Below are 27,205 nucleotides of genomic sequence, written 5' to 3' on the forward strand. Positions count from 1 at the left end.
CCAGGTGCGGTGCATAAAGGCTTCCCAGCCCACACCAGCTGGGTGTGGCGGGAGCAGGTTACTAGAAAGGCCTGGTGTCTTGCCTCCCTCGCTCATCTGAGCAGTCAGCCTGGGAACTGATCTTTGGTGGCAATATTCCCCAGATGTAGGAAAAAATGCCCTGCTCGGGCCCAGGAACTTTCTAGACCAGTGATCCCCCTTAATTACCACAATTCCATTCAGTGAATATGATCCCCATTTTTACAGAGCCAGGGAACTGTCTCAAAAAGGTTTGCCAATCACTTTTTTTCAGTGATTTTTGGTTGCACAATATCCTGGTGTGTGGATATCTCATAATTCAACTATTTTGTATTGATGGATTCTTAAATCACAATTTTTACAAATAAATGTCTTCAGACATATACCTTTGCATCGTGCACTGTTCTAAGGTTGATTCCTACAAGTGTAACTACTGAACACTCCCTTTCCAGAGAGGTTTAGTTATTCACTGGAGGCCCGGTACATGAAATTCGTGCACAGGTAGGGTTCCTAGGCCTGGCTGGGTCCCTTCCTTTCCCCGGCTGCCAGCTGGGACCTTCCTTTGTTCCGCCCCCTGGTGGTCATCGAAAGTCACAGCGGGCAGTCAAATTCCTGATTGGTTGAACTTCCCAGGGGACAATTTCCATATTGGCCTTTTATTATATAGGATTTGCCCTGCCCACCAAGCGAGCCTCACCAGCAGAGCACCTCCTCTCACCCTGGGTACCTCTGACTACTGCTGTACTTTTAAACCTCTTTGTTGGTTTCATGGGGAAAGTGGGATTTCCGTCTTCACACTTGCTTAATTACAACTGAAACTGCACCTTTTCCCATGGGTATTGGCTACTTCTAGAAACGATCTCCCTTTGCCCTTCCCATGAAGGAGCAGTAAAGGATGGGTGCTTGCTTGCACTCAGGACCCCATTTTCCTTTCAGAAGAACCTCCACTCTCCCTCTGGGGGTCACGCCAGCGCCTTTCCCTTCCTCTACCCCCAGGTGCAGCGCCTTTACCTTCCTCATTTCTAAGCTCCAAGGGCCCTTCCTTTACCTCTATGACTTGTTTCCGACTTAGATGACTTCTATGAATTACTTCTTCTACCTCTGTGATTTTCCAAATAAATAAATAAAGCCCTAACCGGTTTGGCTCAGTGGATAGAGCGTTGGCCTGTGGAATGAAGGGTCCCAGGTTTGATTCCAATCAAGGGCATGTGCCTTGGTTGTGGGCACATCCCCAGTGGGGGGTGTGCAGGAGGCAGCTGAATCGATGTTTCTCTCTCATCGATGTTTCTAGCTCTATCCCTCTTCTTCTCCCTTCCTCTCTGTAAAAAATCAATAAAATACATATTTTTTAAAAAAATAATAATAAAAATAAAATAAAATAAAGAACAACAACCTCATTGGTGCTTTCAACATCCTTTAACTTGTCAGCAGTGTGCCCAACATTTGCCCCACTAATATAGTGGCCCTTAGGCACCACGTTTAAATTTCATCCTATCCTTTGTTGATTAATTTGCCAGTATTTCAGAAAGACTCAAAAATGTGGGATCTTCACACATGTTCCCAGGCCAGTGTGGTAAGGATGCAGAGATAAGACAATTTTGCTATCACATCCTTTCCGCTGTAGTTCTGAAGCCAACCAGGTCATAGATTCACTGGATGACGGGCACTCGGAGCAGATGCTCAACATCTAAACCACTGTGTAGCCCGAGCCGGTTTGGCTCAGTGGATAGAGCGTCGGCCTGCGAACTGAAGGGTCCCGGGTTCGATTCCCGTCAAGGGCACATGCCTTGGTTGCAGGCTCCTTCCTGGTCCGGGCTTTGGTCGGGGTCATGAGGGAGGCAACCAATAAATGTGTCTCTCTCACATCAGTGTCTCTCTCTGTCTCTCCCTCTCCCTTCCACTCTCTCTAAAAATCAATAGAAAAATATCCTCAGATGAGGATTAAAAAAAAAACAAAGAGAATTTCAAGAAGGAAAGCAGATCAGTGAGACCAAGTTAGTAGAGGACTGAGAGGCCACTAATAGATGTGGTTACAGTTCACAATTTTTAAAAGGTAAAGGGAGAGGAAGACCGCTAGAACCACCAATTAGGAGCACCATTTGCTGACGCTTGAAACTGCTCTAACAGGGACACAATCTTTCATTTGGTACTAAAAAAAAAAAAAAAAAAAAAAGGCTGAAAACTAAACTGCCTCCTTAATTTAAAACAAACACTTTGTTTAAATCCTCACCAAGAATATTTTTCCATTGATTTTTAATTTTTTTTAATTTTTTTTTTTTTAAATATATTTCATTGATTTTTCACAGAGAGGAAGGGAGAGAGACAGAAAGCTAGAAACATCGATGAGAGAGAAACATCGATCAGCTGCCTCCTGCACATCTCCCACTGGGGATGTGCCCGCAACCCAGGCACATGCCCTTGACCGGAATCGAACCTGGGACCTTTCAGTCCGCAGGCCGACGCTCTATCCACTGAGCCAAACCAGCCTCGGCATTTTTTTAATTTTTTAAAAAAATATATTTTATTGATTTTTTACAGAGAGGAAGGGAGAGAGATAGAGAGTTAGAAACATCGATGAGAGAGAAACATCGATCAGCTGCCTCCTGCACATCCCCCACTGGGGATGTGCCCGCAACCCAGGTACATGCCCTTGACCGGAATTGAACCTGGGACCCTTCAGTCCGCAGGCCGACGCTCTATCCACTGAGCCAAACCGGATTCGGCTCCATTGATTTTTAGAGGGAGTGGAAGAGAGAGGGAGAGACAGAGAGGAATATTGATGTGAGAGAAACATCAACTGGTTGCCTCCTGCATGAGCCTGACCAGGACCCAGGCCGGGGAGGAGCCTGCAACCCAGGCACGTGCCCTTGACTGGAATCGAACCCGGGCCCCTCAGGTCCACTGCCCGACGCTCTATCCACTGAGCCACACCAGCTAGGGCAACAGACACTTTTTTAAGCATAAGGAGTCATCGAATTTTAGAAATGGAAGGGTGCTTACTGATCACCTATCTGATCCATCTCCTCGTTTTACGGTTCTGGAAACTCCAGGAACAGGGCGAGTTTCCTGGAAGGCCCAGAGCAGGCCCAGAGGAACGAGGGTCCAGTCCACGGAGCACGTGAAGCCCCCCGGGAAACCCCCCGTGCTTCACGAGCAAAGATGGAAGGGCTGGTCTAGCACGAAACACGTGACATTGAACGTAGAGGCTTTATTTACAATGAGACTCAAACAGGATGTAGCAAAAGATCCTCCTCCTCCATGTCTCCTCAGCATGGGCGGTACTTCATAACCAAAACAGGAAAACATCCTTGGGCAGGGTGACTCCCTCCTCTGATGTGTCCCCTAAATCCCAAACAAGTCCGGTTCCCCAGCCCGGAGCAGGGTGGCTGGGGGGCTGGGGGGGCATGGAGACGGCAGCTGCGCCCCCTCCTGCAGCCCCTGGGGAGCGCGTCCAGGGGCAGCTTCAGGCTTTCACCTCGCTCATGGCCTCCATGAGGCGAGCGCTGTTGGTGACTGCTGTCGTCAGGAAAATGAACCTGAACCCTGAGGAGCCAAAAGCACCAGCCAGGTGAGTCCCAGCAGATCAGTGGCCCCCGTCACCGGCCCCGCTACCTAGAGCCCCTCCACAGCCTGGGCTGGATCCAAGAACCAGTTCACGGGCGCAGAGGCATCGGTGCCACGCTCGGGGGCACAGCGACTGGCCACGCCCTGGAGCTGGGCTCCTGCTCTCCAGCCCACAGCCAGTGGTACCCAGAGGGCAGCAGAGGACCTTCCTGAGTGCTGCCCTTTGCAGCCCAGAGCCCGCCCGCGGACCGGCTGTCACCCTTCCGCCCTCGCTCACCTTTCTCTCTGCCCAGGAACCGCAGGGCTGAGATCTCGGAGAAGGTGCAGCCCCCCAGGAACACCACCAGGATGAGGCGCAGGGACTCGCTGGGGGCCTTGTCATCCTTGGTCCCGCCTGGGGAGAGCAGACCAGACACGGCTCTTTCTTTTTTGGTTTAATCCTCATGTGAGGATATTTTCCAATTGATTTTTAGGGAGATGGGAAGAGAGAGGGAAAGACCGAGAAAAACACACCGATTGGTTGCCTCCTGCATGAGCCCCGACCAGCGCCCGGGCCAGGGAGGAGCCTACAACTGAGGTACGTGCCCTTGACCGGAATCGAACCCAGGACCCTTGGGTCTGTAGGCCGACGCTCCATCCACTGAGCCAAACCAGCCAGGGCCAGACTCAGCCCTTGCCTGGCACGCTGGCACCGGGGATGCGTCCAGCCGCCTCTGGCCCGCCCGGCCCCGCTGCCAAGGCCACGCACCTGTGAAGGCCAGCTCGCTGCAGTTGAGCAGCCGCAGCACCTCGTCCAGGCCCTGCCAGCTCCGCCGCTCCAGCACCTGGGGGGGCACGAGAGTGAGTTTCAGATCTAAGACAGGATGGGGCTTATTATTTATTTTTTTAAATATTTTTACTTATTTCAGAGAGGAAGGGAGAGGAAGAGAGAGAGAGAGAAATTCCGTGATGAGAGAGAATCATGGATCGGCTGCCTCCTGCACACCTGGGCATGTGCCCTTGACCGGAATTGAACCCAGAACCCTTCCGTCCGCAGGCCGATGCTCTATCCACTGAGCCAAACCAGGTGGGGCAACAGATGGGGTTTAGGAAAGGAAGGTCGCGGCGGCCCAACCATCCCATTTCTTGCTAGTTAGCGGGGCAGCATAAACTTGGGTCAGACCAGGGCCCAGGAGAAAGCAGAGAGAGACACGCGTGGGAGCGAGGGTGACGTGTTCTCACCTGCTCAATGACGCGGCAGCTGAGGGGCACATAAGCGCCGCTGAAGACATACGCCATGTCGCGTGGCACCTTCAGATCATACTCGCCATCCACACGTGGGATCTAGAGGGCAAAGCAAGTGACAACTCAGCTCTCCGGTCGTTCACAGGGTCAGAGAGAAGTGGCGGGTCCCCAAGAACGGTTCTTCCTTCAACTAAAGGGAGAAGCAGCCACGGCCTGGAAAGAAGAGTCCAAACAAGATTCTGGCTGCTGTTCAGCACCCACCGATTTTCTTGACTGAGCTCCCACGCTCCCTGGGAAGTGCTGGAGGGAAGGGACCCCTCGCCGACGCCTCGGTGACATGGGACGTGTCTGTCACTGAAGCAGCACTTAGCCATCTCAGGCGCTTGCTACACGTTTCCTAACAGAATGAATCTGTGTGCCTTATCTCATTGGTACAGGAAGCCCATGCTATCACTCTATGAAAGATAGAATCTTGTTTTGTAATCCTCACCCAAGGATATTTTCCCATTGATTTTTAGAGAGAGTGGGAGGGAGGGGGAGAGAGAGAAACATCCATGTGAGAGACACATTGATTGGTTGCCTCTCACACAATCCCTGATGCGGGCCGGGGAGAAGCCTGCAATCAAGGTACGTGCCCTTAACCGGGAATAGAACCCGTGGCCCTTCGGTCCACAGGCCCACACTCTAACCACTGAACCAAACCGGCCAGGGTGTTAGGATCTTGATAGAAACAAAAGATGCAAAGGTTTTTGCGGACTCGAAGTATTCCACCAAGGACCGAACCAGCACCCCCCTACCCCCCTGCTCCACATACCAAATTCAGCTTCTTGCTGATGGCACGAAAATTGCTCCTCTTGGCCAGAGAGCTGAAGGCATCAGTGATCTTTCCTGGGGAAGAAATCTGTGCTGGGTTTTATCTAAAGTCAATGGATTCATGAAACTGTCACATAGGATTCCATTCCAGAAACGACAGGCCTGCCTCTTGTCAAGTAGCCGGACCCATCACATCTCTCAGCTGTTCACCCATAATTCCCTGGACCTGATGAGACGTTCACCACCCTCTCCCCACCCCTCTTCCTCCTCCTACAGGGTGCCAGCTCTCTACTAACTGCCACCTACAGGGCCAACATGTAAGTGTACAGGCTGTGGGGTCACAGTGACCTGGGGTCCAATGTGACTTACTACCTGAGGGAACTTAGACAAGTCACTTATCCTCTCAGCCTCGGTTTCCTCATCTGTAAAATGGAGATAAAACTAACCTTTGTGAGGACTAAATGAGAAACCGTATCTAGAGGGCTTAGCACGTGGTGAGTGTCCAATGACCGGGAACAGCTCCCCCTAGCGGAAGTGGCGGTAATGACAGTAACAGTAGGAATCGTGCTGTGCTTGCTGCTCATCTCTCTCCGGGTGCTGCCTGTGCAGAGAGGAGGGGAAGGGCTCCCTGTGCTCCGCGCTCACCTGCGGCCTTGTCTGTCACCAGCTTGCTCACTTTGCTCTCCACAGCGGTGAGGGTGTCCCCGGGGGCCTGCTCCGTCAGGAGCCCCGCGCGCCGCAGGTTGGAGAAGGTCAGCAGGTGCTCGGGGCCATAGCTCTGCAGGAAAGGCAGGTGAGTCTTTACTGAGCGCCCAGCAGGGGTCTAGCACAGTTTGGTGGCATGGAGGCGAGGGAGGCGAGGGGGGCGAGGGGGGCGAGGGGGGCGAGGGGGGCGAGGGGGGCGAGGGGGGCGAGGGGGGCGAGGGATGGAGGGATGGAGGGTTGCGCAGTCTATGCCTTATGGAGCTCATACTTGTTCGTGCGAAAGGTTTTCTTATCAGAAAGAACCAAACCCAGAAGAAAAACAACATGAAACTCTTAAAGCCCAGAGAAAGCTACTGATAGGGGATGGTGGGGGAGGCTTCACAGATGAGATACGACGTGACAGAAAGACCTGGAAGGAAGCTTGTCAATGCCTCACAAGGTGCTAAAGTGAGGGAGAGTGGGGCCGAGAACTCAGCCCCGGGTCCAATAGCTGAATTGTTCAGTGCTCCTGGCACCGGCCAGCACCGTGAGAAACGGGCGTGGGAAGGGTGTCTGCTGAAAGGTGACTGACTATCCTGAGAACCTCTGAGAGGGAGGCCAGATGGAGACAGATGGGGACAGGGACAGGAAAGGGGCCGTTTCTACTTTTGCCTCGTTCAAAAATGTCCAATGAGCCCTGGCCGGTTTGGCTCAGTGGACAGAGCATCAGCCTGAGGACTGAAAGGTCCCAGGTTCGATTCCAGTCAAGGGCACATGCCGGGGTACGGGCTCAATTCCCAGTAGCAGGAGGCAGCCGATCAATGATTCTCTCTCATCATTGATGTTTCTATCTCTCCCTCTCCCTCTCCCTTCCTCTCTGAAATCAATAAAAATATATTTAAAAAAATGTCCAATGAGCCCCCTCCATAAAGTGCCTCACAAAGACATTCCCCTGAACCCCTGGCGGGTAGCTATTGGTTAGTGTCATCCCAATACAGCAAGGTTGTGGGTTCGATCCCGCTCAGGACACATACAAGAAGCAACCAGTGGATGCATAAATAAGCGAAACAACAAATGGATGTTTCTCTCTGTCTTTCTCTCCCCACCCGCTCCCCCACTCCTCTCTTGCTAAAATCAACACGTTTAAAAAGACATTCTTCTGGCCTTACCTGTAGATACTGTGTTTTCAGGGATCGGTAATCTTTGGGGATCAAACCTGAGGATAAGGGAAGACAAGAAAGGTTCGTGAGCCAGTTAAGGTGTCCTAAAACATACAGCCAAACCAACCAACCAACCAACCCTCTTCCCGCAAGAAAGCCTGAACCAGGAGGAATGATTCAGTAAATGATGATAACCTTGCCCCCTCCACAGATGATTCTAAACTGACTCTTCGATGTAAGCTTGCTCACTGGAAGATAAAGCCTGGATCGGAGAGGCAAGGAAGCGCCCCGAGCCACGGGGGGCTGGGAAGGGTCATTGAAACGAATGCTAACTGTGGCGGGCATGAGGTGGGAGGCAGCAGCAGGAGGAGGCGGCACTTCCTGGCATCTCCTCCTGGCTATGGGCCAGTACTAGGGGCCCCTCCTACAGATGCTGAGGAGGAGGAAGGGGTCACGTGGTTCCAAGGCCAGTCTTTGATGTGGTTCTCCACTGAGATAAGGAGAAATGGGCTTCCAACCACCATAGAGGGGCCTCAGAATCAGCAAAGCCCTTCTCTGGTGAGAGAGCTCCCTTCAGGAATATTCACCAGTTGGAAGCCTTCAACAGGAAAAACAAGCTGCCATGAAAGGTTGCAGAGTCGGGCTTTGGGAAATGTTTATGAAATTGGTTGGCTGTCCCTTCTTCCTGGATTGCATCTTTTTTATTTTTTTCTCTTTTTTTAAAAAATATATTTTATTGATTTTTTACAGAGAGGAAGAGAGAGGGATAGAGTTAGAAACACTGATGAAAGAGAAACATCAATCAGCTGCCTTTTGCACAACTCCCGCTGGGGATGTGCCCGCAACCAAGGCACATGCCCTTGACCAGAATCGAACCTGGGACCTTTCAGTCTGCAGGCCAACGCTCTATCCACTGAGCCAAACCGGTTAGGCTGGATTGCATCTTTTTTTAAGATTTAATACTAGAGGCCTGGTGCATGAAATTCGTGCATGGGTAGGGTCCCTAGGCCTGGCCAGTGATCAGGGTCGATCAGGTTCGCCGCCTCCCAGACTCCCTGCCTCCTCTTCCTTCCCTCGCTCCCTCAGTGCCCTGCTGCCATTGCTGGTCGTCCCCATGTTCCGTGCTGCCCCCTGGTGGTCAGCACACGTCATAGGGAGCGATCGAGCTCCCAGTTTCCTGCTCTGACTCCCGAGAGGACAATCTGCATATTAACCTTTTATTATATAGGATATTTTTATTGATTTCAGAAAAGGGAGAGGGAGGGAGGGATAGAAACATCAATGATGACAAAGAATCATCGATCAGCTGCCTCCCGCACGCCCCACACTGGGGATCAAGCCCGCAACCTGGGTATGTGCCCTGACCGGGAATGGAACCGTGACCTCCCAGTTCATAGGTGGATGCTCAACCACTGAGCCACACTCACCGGCTGGACTGCATCTTTATTATGAAACCTTGTTGAGGGTAAGAGGCCTGCTGCAGCAAAGAAAAGTGCCACTCCGCTCTACGCCTTTGTGATCCTAAGATATGACAGCCCTTGTTTGGGGGGAGGAGGGGGAGTAGTCCTGCTAGGTGTGGAGACACTAATTTACCCTATGACTCGGGGATGTTCACTCAAAAGGAAAACTGCTTTAATTTTACAGAGGAAAGAATCCACAAAATTACAGGGAACCCTAGCCGGTTTAGCTCAATGGCTAGAGTATCAGCCTGCAGACTGAAGGGTCCTGGGTTCGATTCCAGCCAAGGGCACATGCCCGGGTTGTGGCTTGATCCCCAATAGGGGGTGTCCAGGAAGCAGCTGATCAATGATTCTCTCTCATCATTGATGTTTCTCTCACTCTCTCCCTCTCCCTTTCCTCTCTGAAATCAATAAAAAAAGATATTTAAAAAAAATTAATCCTTCAGAATTACAGGGAAGTGTCCTGTCCGCTAGGACATTTCCTGCTGTCGCTCACGATGACTTCTATCCTCTGGTACAGTTCTGACCAGGCATCGCGGTGCTGGGGGCTCACCATTCTCGGTGATGGACAAGAGGCACATGAGGCGAAGGCTTTCTATGGGTGACACCTGCACAGGAAGGAAGAGCCATGGAGGTTCAAGTTTCGTAAGGCACGTTCTCCCCTCCCCTTCCTCCCGGAGGCCGGCCCCACGCAAGCACCGCCCTGCCCGCCAGCCGGCAGCTGCCCACCTGGCGGTCGATGTGCTCCTCGATGTAGCTGGTGCTGTCCCGGATGCTGAAGCCCTCCAGCAGCGCTGCGAGTAACCAGAGGACAGCCTGTTACCGGGAGCAGCGCGGTGGCTGCCGTCTAGGCTAACGGGCATCTGTCTCCCCATCTCCTTCTCCATCCGGGATAAGGGGCACCCAGGCGTCTAACAGGAACCCGCGTTCCACGCAGCCAGCGTGGGCTGGGCAGAGCCAGAGCACAGCTCCCCAGGGTGGCGGGGCTGGGAGCAGGCCGGCCGGTAGTCACCATGCTCGGTCTTGATCAGCTCCTGGAAATCCTGCTTGGTCTTCTTCTTCATGATGGACTCACAGGCCCCGATGTCTGCAGAGAGGACAAAGCCAGCTGACACTCCTGGTTCCAGAAGGACATCCCTCTATTGTCCGGGAGGACAAAGACCTCAGGGCAGAAGCACTTCTCACTTTAGACCAGGGGTGGGGAACCGTTTTTCTGCCAAGGCCCATTTGGATATTTATTTTTATTTATTTATTTTAAAATATATTTTTATTGATTTCAGAGAGGGAGAGAGAGAGGGAGAGATAGAAACATCCTGCACGCCCCCTACTGGGGAACGAGCCCGCAACCTGGGCATGTGCCCTTGACCAGAATTGAACCCGGGACCCTTCAGTCCACAGGCCACGCTCTATCCACTGAGCCAAACCAGCCAGGGCCCATCTGGATATTTATAACATCATTTGCAGGCCAGACAAAATTATCAACTTAAATATTAGCCTGCTCTAGCCCTGGCTGGTTTGGCTCAGTGGATAGAGTGTCGGCCTGTGGACTGAAGGGTCCCAGGTTCGATTTTGGTCAAGGGCACATGCCCGGGTTGTGGGCTCGATCCCGAGTAGGGGGCGTGTAGGAGGCAGCTGGTCAATGATTCTCTCTCATCATTGATGTTTCCATCTTTCTCTCCCTCTCCCTTCCTCTCTAAAATCAATATTTTAAAAAAATTAGCCTGCTCTGTTTGGTCAAACAGTTAACTAACTCCCCCTAATGCCTGGGCAGGGCCAGACCAAATGCTTTCACAGGCCTTATGCGGCCCGCGGGCTGGACGTCCCCCACCCCGGCTTTAGACCAAACGAGCATCATCTGCCGGGTGAACAGGGATCTCCTCTACGGAGGCAGATGGCCCGTCGCATCCCCCTCCCCAGGCCCCAGCCCCCAGCCCCAGCCCCCAGCCCCCAGCCCCCAGCCCAAACCTACGCAGACTCAGCAGGCGGTGCTCCTGCTTCAGGCCCTTCAGCTCCTGGGACACGAAGTTCTTCATCTGCTTGATGTCCATGCCTCGGCGGCGCTGTGGGCAGGTCCCAAGGTCACCATGGCCCTCCCAAGGTCACCATGACCCTCCCAAGGTCACCACCGGCCTCCCTCGGCCCCCACCGGCCTCCCTCGGCCCCCACCGGCCCGGGAAGAAAGCCTGGGACCCTGTCGTAGCATCAGAGCCTTGGGAAGCCCGGAGGAAGCAGAACCGGGGGCGGGCTCGGAGCCTCACGTCGTACTGGGCCTGCAGGTTCCGGGCCTTCTGGCTCAGGAAGCCGAAGACGTTGGAGAAGTGCTCGTTCCGAATCTCATGAAACACCTGGGAGGGGAACAGGACGGGAGGACTCTGTACAGGCCGGGCCTGGTCCTTCCTTCCCGTCAAGGTCAGGACAGCACAGGAAGGGAGTTCAGCGGTTCCAGCAAAAGCGAGAGGAGAGCCGAGCCGGCAGCAGGCAGCGACGTCAATGCCTGCTACGTGCCCTGGGGCACACACTTTTTTTTTTAAGTTATCTTTTGAATGAATGAATGAATAAATTTAATCTTTTGTTAATCCTCTCTCGAGGGTATTTTTTCCATTGACTTTTAGGGAGAGTGAAAGGAAAGAGGAGAGACAGACAGAGAAACATCGATGTGTGAGAGATGCCCTAACCCAGTGGTTGGCAGACTGCGGCTCGCGAGCCACATGCGGCTCTTTGGCCCCTTGAGTGTGGCCACGAAGTTTCAATCGCACTGTACGTGCGCACCCGCACGTGGTACAGTGGGGCCTTGACTTACGAGTTTAATTCGTTCTGAGACCGAGCTCGTTAAGGAGCTCGTTAACTCAAATGACTCTGTCAACTCAATGCAAAAAATCGGCTGAGAGACAGCTGGTATCTCAAAAAACTCGTTAGTCGGGACACTCGTAAGTCAAGGCCCCACTGTATTTTGTGGAAGAGCCATATTCAAGAGGCCACAGTTTGCTGACCACTGCCCTAACCCTCCCTCGGGTGGGGGATCAAGCATGTGCCCTTGACCGGAATCAAACCTGGAACCCTGCAGTCCGCAGGCCGACACTCTATCCACTGAGCCAAACCGGCCAGGGCCTGGGGTACACTCTTAACTGGTGGAGGTCCCTCTGTCCTGTGGACTCAGCTTCCCCTCCCAGGGCGGTGCCCCCGCCGTGTGGGAGCAGAGCCCGGGGAGACCCGCTGCCGCACCCGCACCCGCACCTTGTCCTCGGCGTTGAGCAGCACCTTCAGGCTCTTGTCAGAGGATGTGACTTCTGGGCCAAAGTCGACGCTCCCTTTGAGAGCAAGGGGCCAGCGATGAGGGTTTCCCCCGAGGCCTTCCCTCTCCTGCCCCTCCCAGCACTGCCATTAAAGGGCCTCCGCACGATGTGAAGCCGCAGCTCTCCCAGCGTCTGGGTGCCCCCCGCCAGCCCCGTGCCACGCAGGAGCCCCAGGAGCCAAGGGCCCCTCATCTCGCCAGGATGCCGCTCACCACACTTGATGCGGAACGTGTCGTCCACCAGGCCCTCGTAAACCACCTGGGAGCACAGTGCCGTCACAAAGTCCACGTCTGAAACCCAGAGCCCTGACCGTGAGGCCCCCCTGCCACAGCCTGCTGCCCAGGTCGCTCAGTATGAGGGCCAGTGCCTTCCCCAGGCCCGGGTGCCAGGCCCCCAACCAATGCTGCACGCACCGCCCAGCCTGAGGGTCCCGTCTGTGCCACCACATCACACTCCCGTTGCTTCTGGGCCCAGAGAGAGAGGAGTGCCAGCATGAGTTACCTCTGTCCAGGAGGAAGACGTGGCCAATTTCTGGCTTCCGGCCTTTGGTTTCACTGTCCTCCTCCTCCTCCAGGTTCCTCCACAATTCATGTGACATCTGCCAGGGACCAAGACATTCTTTTTTGCCCCCCAAAATTCTTAATTTTGTTTTGTTTTCATTATACTTTTAAAAACTACATATTTTTTATTGATTTCAGGGAGAGGAAGGGAGATGGAAAGAGAGGAACATCAATGATGAGAGAGAATCATGGATGGGCTGCCTCCTGCACGCTCCCTACTGGGGACCGAGCCTGCAACCCGGGCATGTGCCCTGACTGGGAATCGAACTGTAACTTCCTGGTTCATAGGTCGATGCTCAACCACTGAGCCAAAATTATACTTTCTTTTATTTTTTTTTAAAATATACTTTATTGATTTTTTTACAGAGAGGAAGGGAGAGAGATAGAGAGTTAGAAACATCGATGAAAGTGAAACATCGATCAGCTGCCTCCTGCACACTCCCTACTGGGGATGTGCCCGCAACCCAGGTACATGCCCTTGACCGGAATCGAACCTGGGACCCTTCAGTCCGCAGGCCGACGCTCTATCCACTGAGCCAAACCGGTTTTGGCCAAAATTATACTTTCTTATTTTGAGATATGTATAGACTCACATGCAGTTGTAAGAAATACAAGACATTCTTGCCCTGACCAGGTAGCTCAGCTGGCTAGAGCATCGTCCCAATATGCCAAGGTTGTGGGTTCGACCAATGAAAGCATAAATAAGCGAAATACCAAAAAGATGTTTCTCTCTCAAATCAACAAACTAAAAAAAGAGAGAGACATTCTTAATCTTGTGTCCAAGTCCCTCCTGTAGCCCCACACCTACAGAAGCCAACCCCTTTCCCGGGGACCTACTGATCCCAGGAGGGGAGCTAATAATTAACATTACCTACTCTGGCCCCATCTGTCCCTATCTCTCCCCGTCCATCCCCATTCCAAAGATAAAGAGATTCAGGAATGCTGCCCAGCTGGCGTGGCTCAGTGGTCGAGCGTCGACCTATGAACCAGGAGGTCACAGTTCGATCCCATTCAGGGCACATGCCTGGGTTTTGGACTCGATCCCCAGTGTGGGGCGTGCAGAAGGCAGCCGATCAATGATTCTCTCTCATCATCGATGTTTCTCTCTTTTTCTATCCCTTCCTCTCTGAAATCAATAAAAATATACTTTAATCAAAAAGAGATTCAGCAAAAACAGATCCAGAGACAGAGGAGCATCGATCAGACCGTCAAACCTCAGAGGGAAGGTAGGGGGTGGGGGTAAGAGGGAGAGATCAACCAAAGGACTTGTATGCAAGCACATAGGCCCAACCAATGGACACAGACAACAGGGGTTGAGAGCATGAGTGGGGGGGATAGGGGGTAATGGGGGGATAAGGATACATATGTAATAACTTAAAAAATTTTTTTAAAAAAAAGAGATTCAGGAATGCTGCCCAAGGGGCCCTAGCTCAGGGGTGGGCAAACTTTTTGACTCGAGGGCCACAATGGGTTCTTAAACTGGACCGGAGGGCCGGAACAAAAGCATGGATGGAGTGTTTGTGTGAACTAATATAAATTCAAAGTAAACATCATGACATAAAAGGGTACGGTCTTTTTTTTTTTTAGTTTTATTCATTTCAAATGGGCTGGATCCGGCCCGAGGGCTGTAGTTTGCCCACAGCTGCCTAGCTCTTGCGTCTCTGTTAGCCACACCAGCTCCCATCTCTGAGATCTATGTTGCCACAAGGAAAGCAAGGAAGAGACTATACCTCCTGTCACCGACGCCCCGGGCAGTGGACAGTCCATGAGGGGGAGAGCAGGGGCGACGGGCCCTGCCAGCGCTCACCTTGGCGCACCTGCCGATCCCGTAGCAGTTCGGAAAGGGGCCGTAGAGAGTGCTGAGGAGGTGCAAGGCCTGGGCCACAGTGTTGATCCAGCGCTGGTCTCCCTCCTGCAGGGACCACGGGGGCCACAAATACGGGGGTCAGCCGGACAGAGCCATCAGGGTGGCGCTAGCCCTGGAGCCCGGGGACAGAGGCAGGGCGCGGGGAATGCTTCAAGGAGTTCCCGTGACTGGCCCCAGAGGACACAATCAGTGGCATTCAATCTCCCAATCACTCTCATGCATAATAAATGACGGGACTGCCCTAGCCAGTTTGGCTCAGTGGCTAGAGCGTCGGCCTGCAGACGGAAGGGTCCCGGGTTCGATTCTGGTCAAGGGCACATGCTTGTGTTTTGGGCTCGACCCCCAGTTGGGGCGAAGGAGGCAGCCGATCAATGATCTTTCTCATCATTGATGTTTCTATCTCTCTCTCTCCCTCTTCCTTCCTCTCTGAAATCAATACAGATATATTTAATAAATAAAATATTTTTTTAAAAATTACGGGACTTGGATGAAGGTGCATCAATATTGCTAGCCCACTGGTCCCCCTGTTTGTCCCCAGCCGTCGATGCCGCGCCCAAGGGCCCCGCCTTTACCAGGAAGTAGTCCCTGAAAAATTCAGGGAGCTCCATGCTCAGCAGATCCACATCGAGAGGCAGCAAAGAGAAGGCCCATTCGTCGCAGCTCACATCTGTGGGGACAGAGACATCAGCCTCACTGCAGAAGGCCCGTGGCTCCACCTTCAGGGGAAGGCCCACCGGTTGCCTAGAGACGTCTGAGCGCCTCCACAGGCCTGCACTGCACTGAGCGCTGCGCTCAAAATGCAAGCGAGACACAGCCTGACCCCCGAGGAGCTCAGAGTCTGGTAACAAAAGGAGACGTGTCCACAACAGTCTGTCATACGATGTGACAAGGGGTGTGTTTTCATTATAAGGAAACATTCATTCCTGACTCGGCAAATACCAATGGAATGGCAGGCCTGCAGGCACTGGGGTACACAGTGGGGAAGAGAATGAATGTGCCCAGTGTCCTGCAGAGACCCTTACAGTCTAGTGCAGTGGTTCTCAACCTCCTGGCCCTTTAAATACAGTTCCTCATGTTGTGACCCAACCATAAAATTATTTTCGTGGCTACTTCATAACTGTCATGTTGCTACTGTGATGATTCGTCATGTAAATATGATATGCAGGGTGGTCTTAGGTGACCCCTGTGAAAGGGTCGTTCGACCGCCAGAAGGGGTCGCGACCCACAGGTTGAGAACCGCTGGCCTAGTGGGAGAGACACGCACCAGGCAGATCTAATTACAGTTGTGCCCCAAGCCATCCATGAGCACAAACATCTCAGGGTCTAACCTCACACAGGGGTGCAGGACAGACTTCCCTAAAGCAGTGACCTTTAGGCTGCGACTGTAAATAAGATGTGGGCGGGTGCAGAGTGTAGGGTGGGGAATATTCTGGGCAACAGGAAAAGCACATGAAGTCCCCATGGCAGGAGGGCAGTGAGTCAGGAGAAAGGAGCGCATGTGACAGGCAAGGGGCCGGGAAGGGACCAGGTGGCAGAGGCGGGAGGCCGCGGGAGGACCCGGGCTTTCTCCTGGCCACTGGAGGTGCCTGAGGGGGTGCCACCCGCAGGTGGGTGTTGCGTGGAGAACGCAGTGAGCGATACACAGGGAGGGAAGACACATTATTTCCCTGTGGGAGTCTTGGGAGGTAAGGACAGCAGTTGGCGGTTAGCAGCGATAAGCCCTCGCATCCTCTCCCACCGTCCCCCTGCTTTCATGCTCAGGCACCTCTCCTCCCGCTGGGCCAGCAGGAATGAGACAGGGAGGGGAGGGGAGGGGTCGGACACTGTTCCTTCTGCACATGCAGCCCCTTTCCACTCTCTCATCTCCTCTCACCTCCATAGATCCCCTCTTCCTCAAGCACCATCTCACAGGCATAAAACTGAAAGAGAAAAGGAAGCCGGTTAGCAAACACCCCTCCTCTCTTCTTTCCATCCTTTGAGTTCCTCCAGGATCAGTGACAGGACAACACTGACTGACCCAGTAAGAGAACCCAGACGCTTGGATCTAAAAAGGGCCCCAGGCCCAGCCGACATGACTCAGTGGTTGAGCGTCGACCTATGAACCAGGTCACGGTTCGATTCCCGGTCCAGGGCAATGCCCGGGTTGCGGGCTCATCCCCAGTGTGGGGTGTGCAGGAGGCAGCCGATCCATGATTCTCTCTCATCGTTGATGTTTCTCTCTCTCTCCCTCCCCCTTCCTCTCTGAAATCAATAACAATATATTAAAAGAAGAAAGAAAGAAAGAAAGAAAGAAAGAAAGAAAGAAAGAAAGGGCACTGGAATCACGGAGCCCAACTCTTTGTTCCCTGGAAGAGCTTTGCAAAGGAGAAGGCGCCGCAGCTGTCACAGAAGGGCCATGCAGAGGCCGGCTCTCACGTCCCACCATCTGTACTTAGGGCGGCTTGCCCTCAGACCCCCTGCTACACAATCAGGCCTACACTAATGAGGCAGCAGCAGGTGGTCGTCATCACACATCTGCTTTCAGGGAGCTGGAGCTGTGGGCCCCTGGCCCCTTCCCCGCCCGAACCCTGTCCTGCCTGATGCCACTGCCATCGGGACCCAATCTCACCTTCTGAGGGCTGAAGATCACTTTGTATTTTCGCGTTCGGCCGGCCAACTTGTCAGCATTGACGAGATCTGCAGACAGAGGGAATGCAACCCAGAAAGCCGTGGGCCATGTGTCAGGTGAGAAGCAAGGGAGCAGTTACCCTTTTATTTATTTATATATATTCTTAAATATATTTTTATTGATTTCAGAGAGGAAGGGAGAGAGAGGGAAACAAACATCAATGATGAGAGAGAGTCATTGACCGGCTGCCTCCTGCACGCCCCCTACTGGGGATGGAGCCCGCAACCTGGGCATGCCCCTTGACCGGATTCGAACCTGGGACCCTTCAGTCGGCAGGCCGGGGCTCTATCCACTGAGCCACACCCGCTAGGGCTCCTTTTTTTTTTTTTAATTCTTTATTGTTAGAAGTATTACATGTTTCCTTTCCCCCATTGACCTCTCCCCGCCTGCTCCTGCCCCCCAGCACAGGCCCTCACCTCCCCACTGTCTGTGTCCAAGGGAGCAGTTGGCCAACCCCAACGCCTCTTCGCTTATGAAAGCGTCCCTGTGGCCGAGGCCCTTAGATCTCACCCCCCTCCCCAGGTCTTAGTGACACGGCGCACCACGCCATACTCACTGGCTATGTATCGCATGTTCTTGACGCGGGGTCTGACCAAGAAACACAATCTATGGGAGAGAAAGGGGAGAAACTCAGCGAAGGGAAGTCATGAGGTTGGTGACAGACAGCACCACCCGAAGAAACTGAAACAGCACCCCACTCTTTCACCATCTGCTCCTGTCGACCGGCCGACCATTCCCAGCCTCGCCACAGCCGGGCCTGCTCTGACCACAGACTCCCCTCCCGACAGCAGGGATACTGTGCCCAGCATGTGGCCCCTCTGGGGTACCCGGAGTTCCTGTTCTCAAATAATTTACAATCTGTCAGGCGAAATAATATGCACACACGTATAAAGTACCAGACACATGTTTAAAAACAATACAGAAAGTTGTCTGGACAGCATGGCTCAGTGGTTGAGCATCGAATTAGGAACCTGGAGGTCACAGTTCGATTGCTGGTCAGGGCACCTGCCTGGGGCGCAGGCTCAATCCACAGTGTGGGGCATGCAGGAGGCAGCCCGTCAATAATTCTCTCTCGCCGAAACCGGTTTGGCCCAGTGGATGGAGCGTCGGCCTGCGGACTGAAAGGTCCCGGGTTCGATTCCGGTCAAGGGCATGTACCTGGGTTGCGGGCCCATCCCCAGTAGGGGATGTGCAGGGGGTAGCTGATCGATGTTTCTCGCTTATCGATGTTTCTAACTCTCTATCTCTCTCCCTTCCTCTCTGTAAAAAATCAATAAAATATATTTAGAAGAAAAAAAAATAATTCTCTCTCATCATTGATGTTTCTCTCTCTCTGTCCTTCTCCCTTCCTCTCTGAAATCAATAAAGATATACTTTTTAAAAATACAAGAAGGTATATAAAATGTTTTTCCAACTTGGATGTATTCTCCATGTACCCAGGAGAATTTTTCCTCTAAGACGGGAAGGGGGTCTATATTACTTAAGATTGAAAAGTATTAAAAAGAAAAACAGCCCTGGCTGGTGTTGCTCGGTGGTTAGAGTGTCGGCCCAGGCACCGAAGCGTCTCGGGTTCGATTCCCGGTCAAGGGCATGTACCCAGGTTGCCGGTTCGATCCCAGGCCCCGGTCAGGGCTCATGCAAGAAGGCAACCAATCGATGTGTCTCTCTCACATGGATGTTTTACTCTCTCTCCCCTCTGTCTCTCTGTCCTTCCCTCCCTCCTTTCCACCCTCTCTGAAAAAGCAACGGAAAAAATATCCTCTGGTGAGGATTTAACTAAAAGAGAAAAGAAAAAAGAAAAGAAAAACAAAAAGCAGACAACAGGCAGTGTGTGGCAGATACTAAACACCCTGGAGATCCAGGGGAGGAAGGCTTCATGGAGGAGGTGGCACTGGGGTCTGGGGGCTGGGTATGTTTTATAGGAGCAGTGAGGACAGGAGGGAATTTCAAGGCAGAGTGAATGGAGTGGCCAGAAGGGGGATGCCACACGCATGTAGCTGGGAAGCATGTGAAAGCATGTGTCCAGCGGAGGCTTGAGGGCCCCGTGAGAGGCCAGGCTGCCAAGGCAGTGTGAGGCCCAACTGAGGATTCCCTCGGCTTCCACCATGAGCAATCTGCACTTGACTCGGTAAGAGAAGACTTGATGGTTCTTGAGAAGAGCACGGTGAAAAATATTTATTTTTTTAAAATATATTTTTATTGATTTCAGAGAGGAAGAGAGTGGGAGAGAGAGAGAGAGAGAAACATCAATGATGCGAGAGAATCACTGATCAGCTGCCTCCTGCCTCCTGCACGCCCTCTAGTGGGGATCGAGCCCAAAACCCAGGCATGTGCCCTGACTGGGAATCGAACTGTGACCTCCTGGTTCATAGGTCGACGCTCAACCACTGAGCCACACCAGCTGGGCAAAGAAAATAGTTTTGAAAGCTTCATCAATCAGACTGGATGAGAGAGAAGAGGACAAGGCAGGGAGAAACCGCAGAAAGGAAGACGGGACAAGGGGCTAAAGCATAACCTCTCATGCAACTGTCCAAGGGCAGGGAGGGGAACCGTATCAGAAGCATCACGCTGCCAGATCCCAGCCACGGACGCATCAGGGGCAAAGTGCAGGGCCGTCCCCCGGCTTGGAGGCAAGCCGGACGCCCCAGACACTCACTGTTCACTGGAGCTCAGGACTGGCTTGTTCTCCACCTTGTACAGCTTGTCTACTTCGTGTTGCTGCCGAGAGAAGCCAACAAGACAAGGGACACAGAGTGCTTGGAAACCCACAGCATGACCCAAAACCAGGGACTTGGGCACCTAGTCAAGCTAATTCTGGGGATCAAACTGCCTCCCTGACAACCATTCACCGAACCTTCCCCAAACTGTCAACAGAAAAACCAAAAATAAAACAATTCAAAAACAACAGACAATAGCATCCATTCCAGCTACCCTCTATTTACCCTGCAACGGTAGTCGCTCTTTAATAATGTGTACTGTTCATCAAAAGATGCCGAAACCGGTTTGGCTCAGTGGATAGAGCGTCGGCCTGCGGACTGAAAGGTTCCAGGTTCGATTCCGGTCAGGGGCATGTACCTGGGTTGCAGGCACATCCCCAGTGGGAGATGTGCAGGAGGCAGCTGATCGATGTTTCTCTCTCATCGATGTTTCTAACTCTCTCTCCCTCTCCCTTCCTCTCTGTGAAAAATCAATAAAATATATTTTTAAAAAAAGAAAAAAGAAAAACTGGCCAGACTGGCGTGGCTCAGTGGTTGAACATCGACCTAGGAACCAGGAGGTCAGGGTTCGATTTCTGGTCCGGACACATGACTGGGTTGTGGGCTCGATCCCCAGAGGGGGACTTGCGGGAGGCAGCCGATCGATGATTCTCTCTCATCATTGATGTTTCTATCTCTCCCTCCCTCTCCTTCCTCTCTGAGATCAATAAAAAATATATTTAAGCCGAAACCGGTTTGGCTCAGTGGATAGAGCGTCGGCCTGCGGACTGAGGGGTCCCAGGTTCGATTCCGGTCAAGGGCATGTACCTGGGTTGCGGGCACATCCCCAGTGGGAGATGTGCAGGAGGCGGCTGATCGATGTTTCTCTACCATCGATGTTTCTAACTCTCTATCTCTCTCCCTTCCTCTCTGTAAAAAATCAATAAAATATATTTAAAAAATATATATATTTAAAAAAAGAAAGAAAAACTGCTTAATGAGGAAAGAATCTGCCTGGAGGAAAGGGCAGGTACCTTTAGGATGGAGACGCTGGCGATTCGATCCAAAGGGCTCATGAGATCGGCCTCAATGAACAAGTCCTTTTTTCCTGGAAGCTGAAGACACACAGTAAGTAGCATCCTGGGTCACTCCGAGGTCACACACGCTCCCTCGCTGACAGCTCACGCGGCCACATGTCTACCAGAACCCCAGTCTCGGAGCTGGAAGGGTGCCAGACATCATCTACCCCGGCGCCTGACTTACTGTTGACATCATATCAATAGCTGACATTTCTCTATATACGCACCTATTTCGCCTTCTCATTTTCTGCACCAGCAGAAAAACATTTCACCTTCTTTCTAAGGTTAACTCTTGTCACGCAGCCCTCCTGCTGGCCTGTGACCTGTCCTGGATCACTGCCCACTTCTCCACCGCCTCCTCCACGCAGCCTCCCCATGACCCCCGCCTCCTGCTGGACGAAGCCAAGCAAAACCAAACCCCACCCACACCCCGCAACCCCTTGAACTGCCAGATCTGGATCTTTTTTTTAATCCTCACCCGAGGATATTTTTCCATTGATTTTAGAGAGAGTGGAAGAGAGAGGGAAAGACAGAGAGAAATATTGATGTGAGAAAAAAACACCGATTGGTTGCCTCCTGCACTCGCCCCGACCAGGGCCTGGGCCGAGGAGGAGCCTGCAACCGAAGTACGTGCCCTTGATGGGAACTGAACTTGGGACCCTTCGGTCTGCAGGCCGACGCTCTATCCACTGAGCCACACCGGCCAGGGCCCAAATCTCTTTTTAAGTAGCATTTTCCTTCTAATTACAGAAACTGCCAATGTTCAACACGGAAGAGTTAGCCCAGGGCAGTCCTCTCCCTAGCATCCCCCACTCACCCACCCCAGATCCCTGTCATCTGATTCCGGCATCACCACTCCTAACACTCCCTCACCTGGCCAGGGAAGGCGAGGTCACACTGAGTGGCAGGGGTGAGGGAAGCCATTTCAAGCTTCCTCCAAACGAGGCCTGGACAAGTGTGTGTGGGGGGTGGGGTTGGGTGGGAGGTGGGGGGGTGGTCGTGGCAGTGACTCAGTTAGAGGGTAATCCAGCAGAGGACGGGGAAAGAGAACAAGCTGAACCGCAAGATCAAAGCCAGCGATTCAGGTGGGCTGATGCGTAAGGTACATAGGGGGCAGTGGTTTTCAGTCCGGATGTAGGGGAAGGGCGGAAAGCAAGATTGAAACAGTTGTTAGAGAATCTGGACTTGATTCTCTATGGAATGGGGCAGGGGACGGGTGTGTGTGTGTGTGTGTGTGTGTGACTTTTGTGCACTGATGCATCCTATCAGCTGGGAACGTCAGGTAGGTGAACTTGGGACTTGTGGGTAAAAGGGATTGGAGCCAAAACCGGTTTGGCTCAGTGGATAGAGCGTCGGCCTGCGGACTGAGAGGTCCCAGGTTCGATTCCGGTCAAGGGCATGTACCTGGGTTGCGGGCACATCCCCAGTAGGGGGTGTGCAGGAGGCGGCTGATCGATGTTTCTCTCCTATCGATGTTTCTAACTCTCTATCTTTCTCCCTTCCTCTCTGTAAAAAATCAATAAAATATATTTAAAAAAATAAATAAAAGGGATTGGAGACAGGAGAAAACTGGAGGCAAGGGGTCCACTTATAGGGTTGCTGCCACAGTCCATGTAGCCCAAGCATGTAGCAGTGAATGAGGACCTGCTTTCGGCTGGTTAGTGGTGTGAACAAAAGACGTTATTCAAGAGACATATGGAGCCTGGCCGGTGTGGCTCAGCGGTTGAGCATCGATCTATGAACCAGGAGATCGAGGTTCGGTTCCTGGTCAGGACACATGCCCAGATTCCGGGTTGCCCAGGAGGCAGCTGATCAATGATTCTCTCTCATCATTGATGTTTCTGTCTCCCTCTCCCTTCCTCTCTGAAATCAATAAAAAATATATATATTTTAAAGAAGACACATGGAATGTGTAATAGGATTTTTTTAATACTTGAAAGAAATGAACAGTGTTAACAAGTGCTTGTATCTGATGGCAAGATTATAGTGATTTTTTCCTTTATCCTTTCCTTTATCTTGTACATTTTCTATAACGTGCAGTATTTTTACAATCACTATTTTTAAAAAGTCAGGTGGCAGGAAATATCCATAGGGCTCAGGAACTTATTCAGTGTGAGAGGGGAAGGAGGTTCACCTGAATAGCAATGCCTATTAACAAGCAATAAGACACAAGAAGCACCTAAGCCGGTTTGGCTCAACGGATAGAGCGTCAGCCTGCGGACTAAAAGGTCCCAGGTTCGATTCCGGTCAAGGGCACATTCCCGGGTTGTGGCCTCAATCCCCAGTAGGGGGCGTGCAGGAGGCAGCCGATCCATGATTCTCTCTCATCATTTTTTTTTTAAAATATATTTTCTTGAGTTTTTACAGAGAGGAAAGGAGAGAGATAGAGAGTTAGAAACATCGATGAGAGAGAAACATCAACCAGCTGCCTCCTGCACATCCCCCGCTGGGGATGTGCCCGCAACCCAGGTACATGCCCTTGACCGGAATCGAACCTGAGACCTTTCAGTCCGCAGGCCGACTCTCTATCCACTGAGCCAAACCGGTTTCGGCCTCTCTCATCATTGATGTTTCTATGTCTCTCTCCCTCTCCCTTCATCTATGAAAGCAATAAAAATATATTTAAAAAGACACTAGAAGCTAGTTAGAAGAGGATATCAGAGCACCGAAACCCACGGGGGCCGTGTTGAGTTGTCTTGTGGCCACTCGTCCCCACTGACACTGCGTTTACAAGTTTCTCTCCTTGGTCTCATTTGCTCTTTGATGTGGCTCTCACCTGAGCTAGTGGCTCTAACTAGCATCTCTTCAATTCCTGACATTTGTTGAGAGTAACTTTCATGTGCAAGTCAGGGTACGTAATAAAAAAGAAATAAAATATGGCCCCAAATCCCCTGAGTTTCTCTCAAGTCCCCATCTGCCTCCCGGCTGCAGCTCTACATTTCCATCTGCTGGACGTTACCAGCAGTATTTCCCACCAGCGTCTTACCTTCACCCTATCCAAACCCAAACTAATGAGCTTTCCCCCCACCAAACCTGTTCCTCTTTCTAATTCCTTTGTTTAAAAAATAGTTTTTAAATTTTATTTCAGAGAAGAAGGGAAAGGGATAGAGAGATAGGGACATCAACGATGAGGGAGAATCATGGATCGGCTGCCTCCTGCACGCCCCCCACTGGGGATCGAGCTGGCAACCCAGTCATGTGCCCGGATTGGGAATCGACCTGTGACCTCCTGGTTCATAGGTCGACACTCAACCACTGAGCCACGCTGGCCAGGCTCTAATTCTTTTTTTTTCCCATTTCCATTCAGTGTTCATACAGCAAGTATTTATTAAGCCCATGCCACGTGCCTGACTCCAAGCAAGGCACTCACGGGGTAGACAGTGTGAAAACAGACACGTTCCCTGTCCTCAAGGACCTTCCAGCCTGGTGGGGAACGTGGACATTAAACAAGTAACTACGTATGTCACAGTGATATTTACAATGACGGCAGCATTATTTTCCTGTTGACCCAAGTTTACCATCTCGCACTCAGCTTTGCTTCTCCCTCAGCCTTTACCACCATCAATAAGCCTTTGAATCTTCTCTCACCATGACTTAAAATTCCACCATTCTCCTCCATTCCCCAGGTCACTAATTCTGTTTTTTTGTGTTTTAAAAAATATTTTTTTTATTGATTTCAGAGAGGAAGGGAGAGGGAGAGAGATGGATGGAGTGGATCTAGAGACATGGAGTGGGGTGGTGAGTGCCTGGGGCAGTGCGCAGGGGTGGGCTGGAGGAGGTCTATGGGGGAGCAAAGGGGGCATATGTAATACTTTCAACAATAAAGATTTTATTTAAAAAAAGAACTGCTTCATGCCACAGATGGGGAAAAATTCTTGCCTATTGTGTAACTTGTGATCACTCTCTTCCCTGAACATACCTCCTCCTTCCCTGTTTCCTCCATCTTGCTCCTACCCATCACCTGCGGGGAACATGGTCTCCCATCTCTAAGAAAAAATAGGCTTATTCTTCACATTCCAGCTCCTTGAAACGCCTAGATCACTCCAGATGGAACCGATGGCTTATTCTGATCACTTCAGGCACCCTAGCTGTCACTCATTCACCACGATACCCTGTGTGGGGTGGTTTGTGTTTCATAGGGCTCCTCCTGGAGTGTGAACGCCCTAATAACAAAGATATCATGCCCTAACCGGTTTGGCTCAGTGGACAGAGGGTCGGCCTGCGGACTGAAGGGTCCCAGATTCGATTCCGGTCAAGGGCATGTACCTTGGGTGCGGACACATCCCCAGTGGGGGGTATGCAGGAGGCAGCTGATCGATGTTCCTAACTCTCTCTCTCCCTTTCTCTCTGTAAAAAAATCAATAAAATTTTTAAAAAGGATAAAAAAATACATTAAAAAAATGTCTTAACCACCTTTCACCCCAGTGATGCCTGGCACTAGGGTGTCTCCCATGCCAGCATGGGGAAAAGTGATTTCCATGGACTCTCTGGTTTTCCGCCCCGAGCACTTCCTTTCGGGCCTCCAAGGACAACACCAAAGACCAAGAACACGCTCAAGGGATTCACAGAAGAACTACGTGTCCGGCGAGCGCAGTAGAGGGCCCGGCGCGGCGGGCACTGACCTGCTCCAGCAGATAGATGAGCTGGTCCCGGGCCAGCCTCTTGAGCATGGAGAAGTCAGGCAGCTCTGGGGCGTCCGGCCGGTGGGGGAAAGCCATGGCCGCGGTCACCTGAGCCGCGGGGTGTCCGAAGAGGGTCGCCCTCCGCTCTCAGAAGGCAGGCACAGCCCCGGTAAGCGCAGGGTGGCTCCTTCAAGGCTGGGCACGGAAGGGGCCCTCACCCCTCAGCTGTGCTCGAGGAATGAATGGCCACCTCCGGGCCAGACAGCGGCAGCCTCGGGACACCCTCGCCCCAGGCCTGCCGCCCGCCCCCCAGTCCCGACCCGGCCCTCCCTGCTCCACTCCGCCGGCGAGAGGGATTCTGGACTTCCCTGCTGCAGAGAGAACACCGCCTTCTGACAGGCAGGAGCGACTTCCGGGACTTTCCGGAAGTCCCATTCGCTCGACCGGCGCTGTGTGTGCTGGGAAGTTGGACGGTGTCCGGGAAGGAACATTTCAAGCGGAAGTGAACGCGTTCACGTTCCAGTGTCATTTCTGGCCCGAGGGGAGTGTTCCTGTGATAAAACCAGTGTTGAAGGGCACACTCAGTTCTCCCAGCGCACCCACGCGAGGGTTGGGCACTTGCTCGAGTTTCTTATCTTCGTACAATGGGTGAAACCAATTAAAGCTGAAGGGCGCTGGTCATTGGGGATCTTTACTTCAATCAAACCTACTCCTCCAGCCTTCCGAGCTGCAGGAGAGATGCGGGCTAGGTGGAGGGAAGAGAAGAATGCTAAGTCCCGCTGGCTGTGACCTTTGGGTACTGGAATTTTGACTTATTAATGCCATTGGTGGGAAAATGGGTAAACAAACTGGTATATTCATAAAAATAAATGAATAAATGAAAGAAGCCAGAACAAGAGTGGCATCAAGGTTATAGAACAGGCCAAACTAAGCTAGCTTTTTTTTTTTTTTTTCCAGAAAAGTGATTGACTTTGGGATAATTGACTAGAAAGAGAATTTAGGGAATTTTCAGGGGTGATGGAAATTTTATCTGTTTAGGGGAAAAAAAGCTTATGAGAGACCTAAGGGATGGAGCCGATGAACTCACTGATCAATCATCACATCACATCCTCATCTGGTGAGATGCACAGAGCGTCACCCATTGCCAAAAACTGAGACCTGATCAAGCCTCAAGACCGAGCTATCAGTTCATAGGAAATAGAGGGTAGGGACATGTTAGAAGACATCATGCAGATGAAATATAATGCAGACATGTTATGGGATCACCTGTTAAATGGTGAGGGGAATGAAGGGGAAGGGGAAACCACTTTAGAATGTGAGACTTCTGGAACATAGCAACACAATGCAATGTTACAGTGTGGACCTTGTTTGGTTCCTAACGGCAAGAAATAAACCATAAAAACTATTTAAAAAACAATCAGAAAATGCTTTCGGGATATTAGCTACAATTAAGGAATGACTAAAACTTAACACATTGCAGACAGATCATGAGAATTC

The 27,205-nt window shown here is 51.9% G+C and overlaps 2 protein-coding genes across 2 annotated transcripts in view; one reads left to right on the forward strand and one right to left on the reverse strand.

Annotated features, from left to right (window-relative positions):
* Positions 1-27,205, forward strand: part of CRTC3 (CREB regulated transcription coactivator 3) — a gene marked incomplete at its 5' end in the record, with an annotated part of 1,283,408 nt that overhangs the window by 391,945 nt on the left and 864,258 nt on the right. The gene's annotated exons all lie outside the window — the stretch shown is intronic.
* On the reverse strand, positions 3,195-26,107 carry VPS33B (VPS33B late endosome and lysosome associated). The gene is made up of 23 exons (XM_081114669.1): positions 25,709-26,107; positions 21,042-21,122; positions 19,968-20,029; positions 17,868-17,917; positions 17,252-17,319; positions 16,517-16,562; positions 15,216-15,310; positions 14,584-14,688; positions 12,718-12,814; positions 12,429-12,506; positions 12,158-12,231; positions 11,182-11,268; positions 10,893-10,983; positions 9,936-10,010; positions 9,653-9,717; positions 9,477-9,531; positions 7,473-7,519; positions 6,265-6,397; positions 5,621-5,694; positions 4,804-4,905; positions 4,331-4,406; positions 3,860-3,976; positions 3,195-3,561 (listed from the first exon to the last, which is right to left on the reverse strand). The coding sequence occupies exons 1-23, from the start codon at positions 25,802-25,804 to the stop codon at positions 3,482-3,484; spliced, it is 1,854 nt and encodes a 617-aa protein (XP_080970795.1). The 5' UTR covers positions 25,805-26,107; the 3' UTR covers positions 3,195-3,481.

This window comes from Myotis nattereri (assembly GCF_964212035.1).
Source record: "Myotis nattereri genome assembly, chromosome: 21".
NCBI lineage: Eukaryota > Metazoa > Chordata > Mammalia > Chiroptera > Vespertilionidae > Myotis > Myotis nattereri.

Coding starts and splice junctions, on each gene's coding strand:
- VPS33B (XM_081114669.1), bottom strand. CDS start 25,804: ATGGCTTTCCCCCACCGGCCGGACGCCCCAGAGCTGCCTGACTTCTCC. Junction 10,011..10,892: donor GCACCGCCTGCTGAGTCTGC/GTAGGTTTGGGC, acceptor TCCTCTCTGCAG/ACATCGGGGCCTGTGAGTCC. Junction 4,906..5,620: donor TCAGCAAGAAGCTGAATTTG/GTATGTGGAGCA, acceptor TTTGCCCTCTAG/ATCCCACGTGTGGATGGCGA.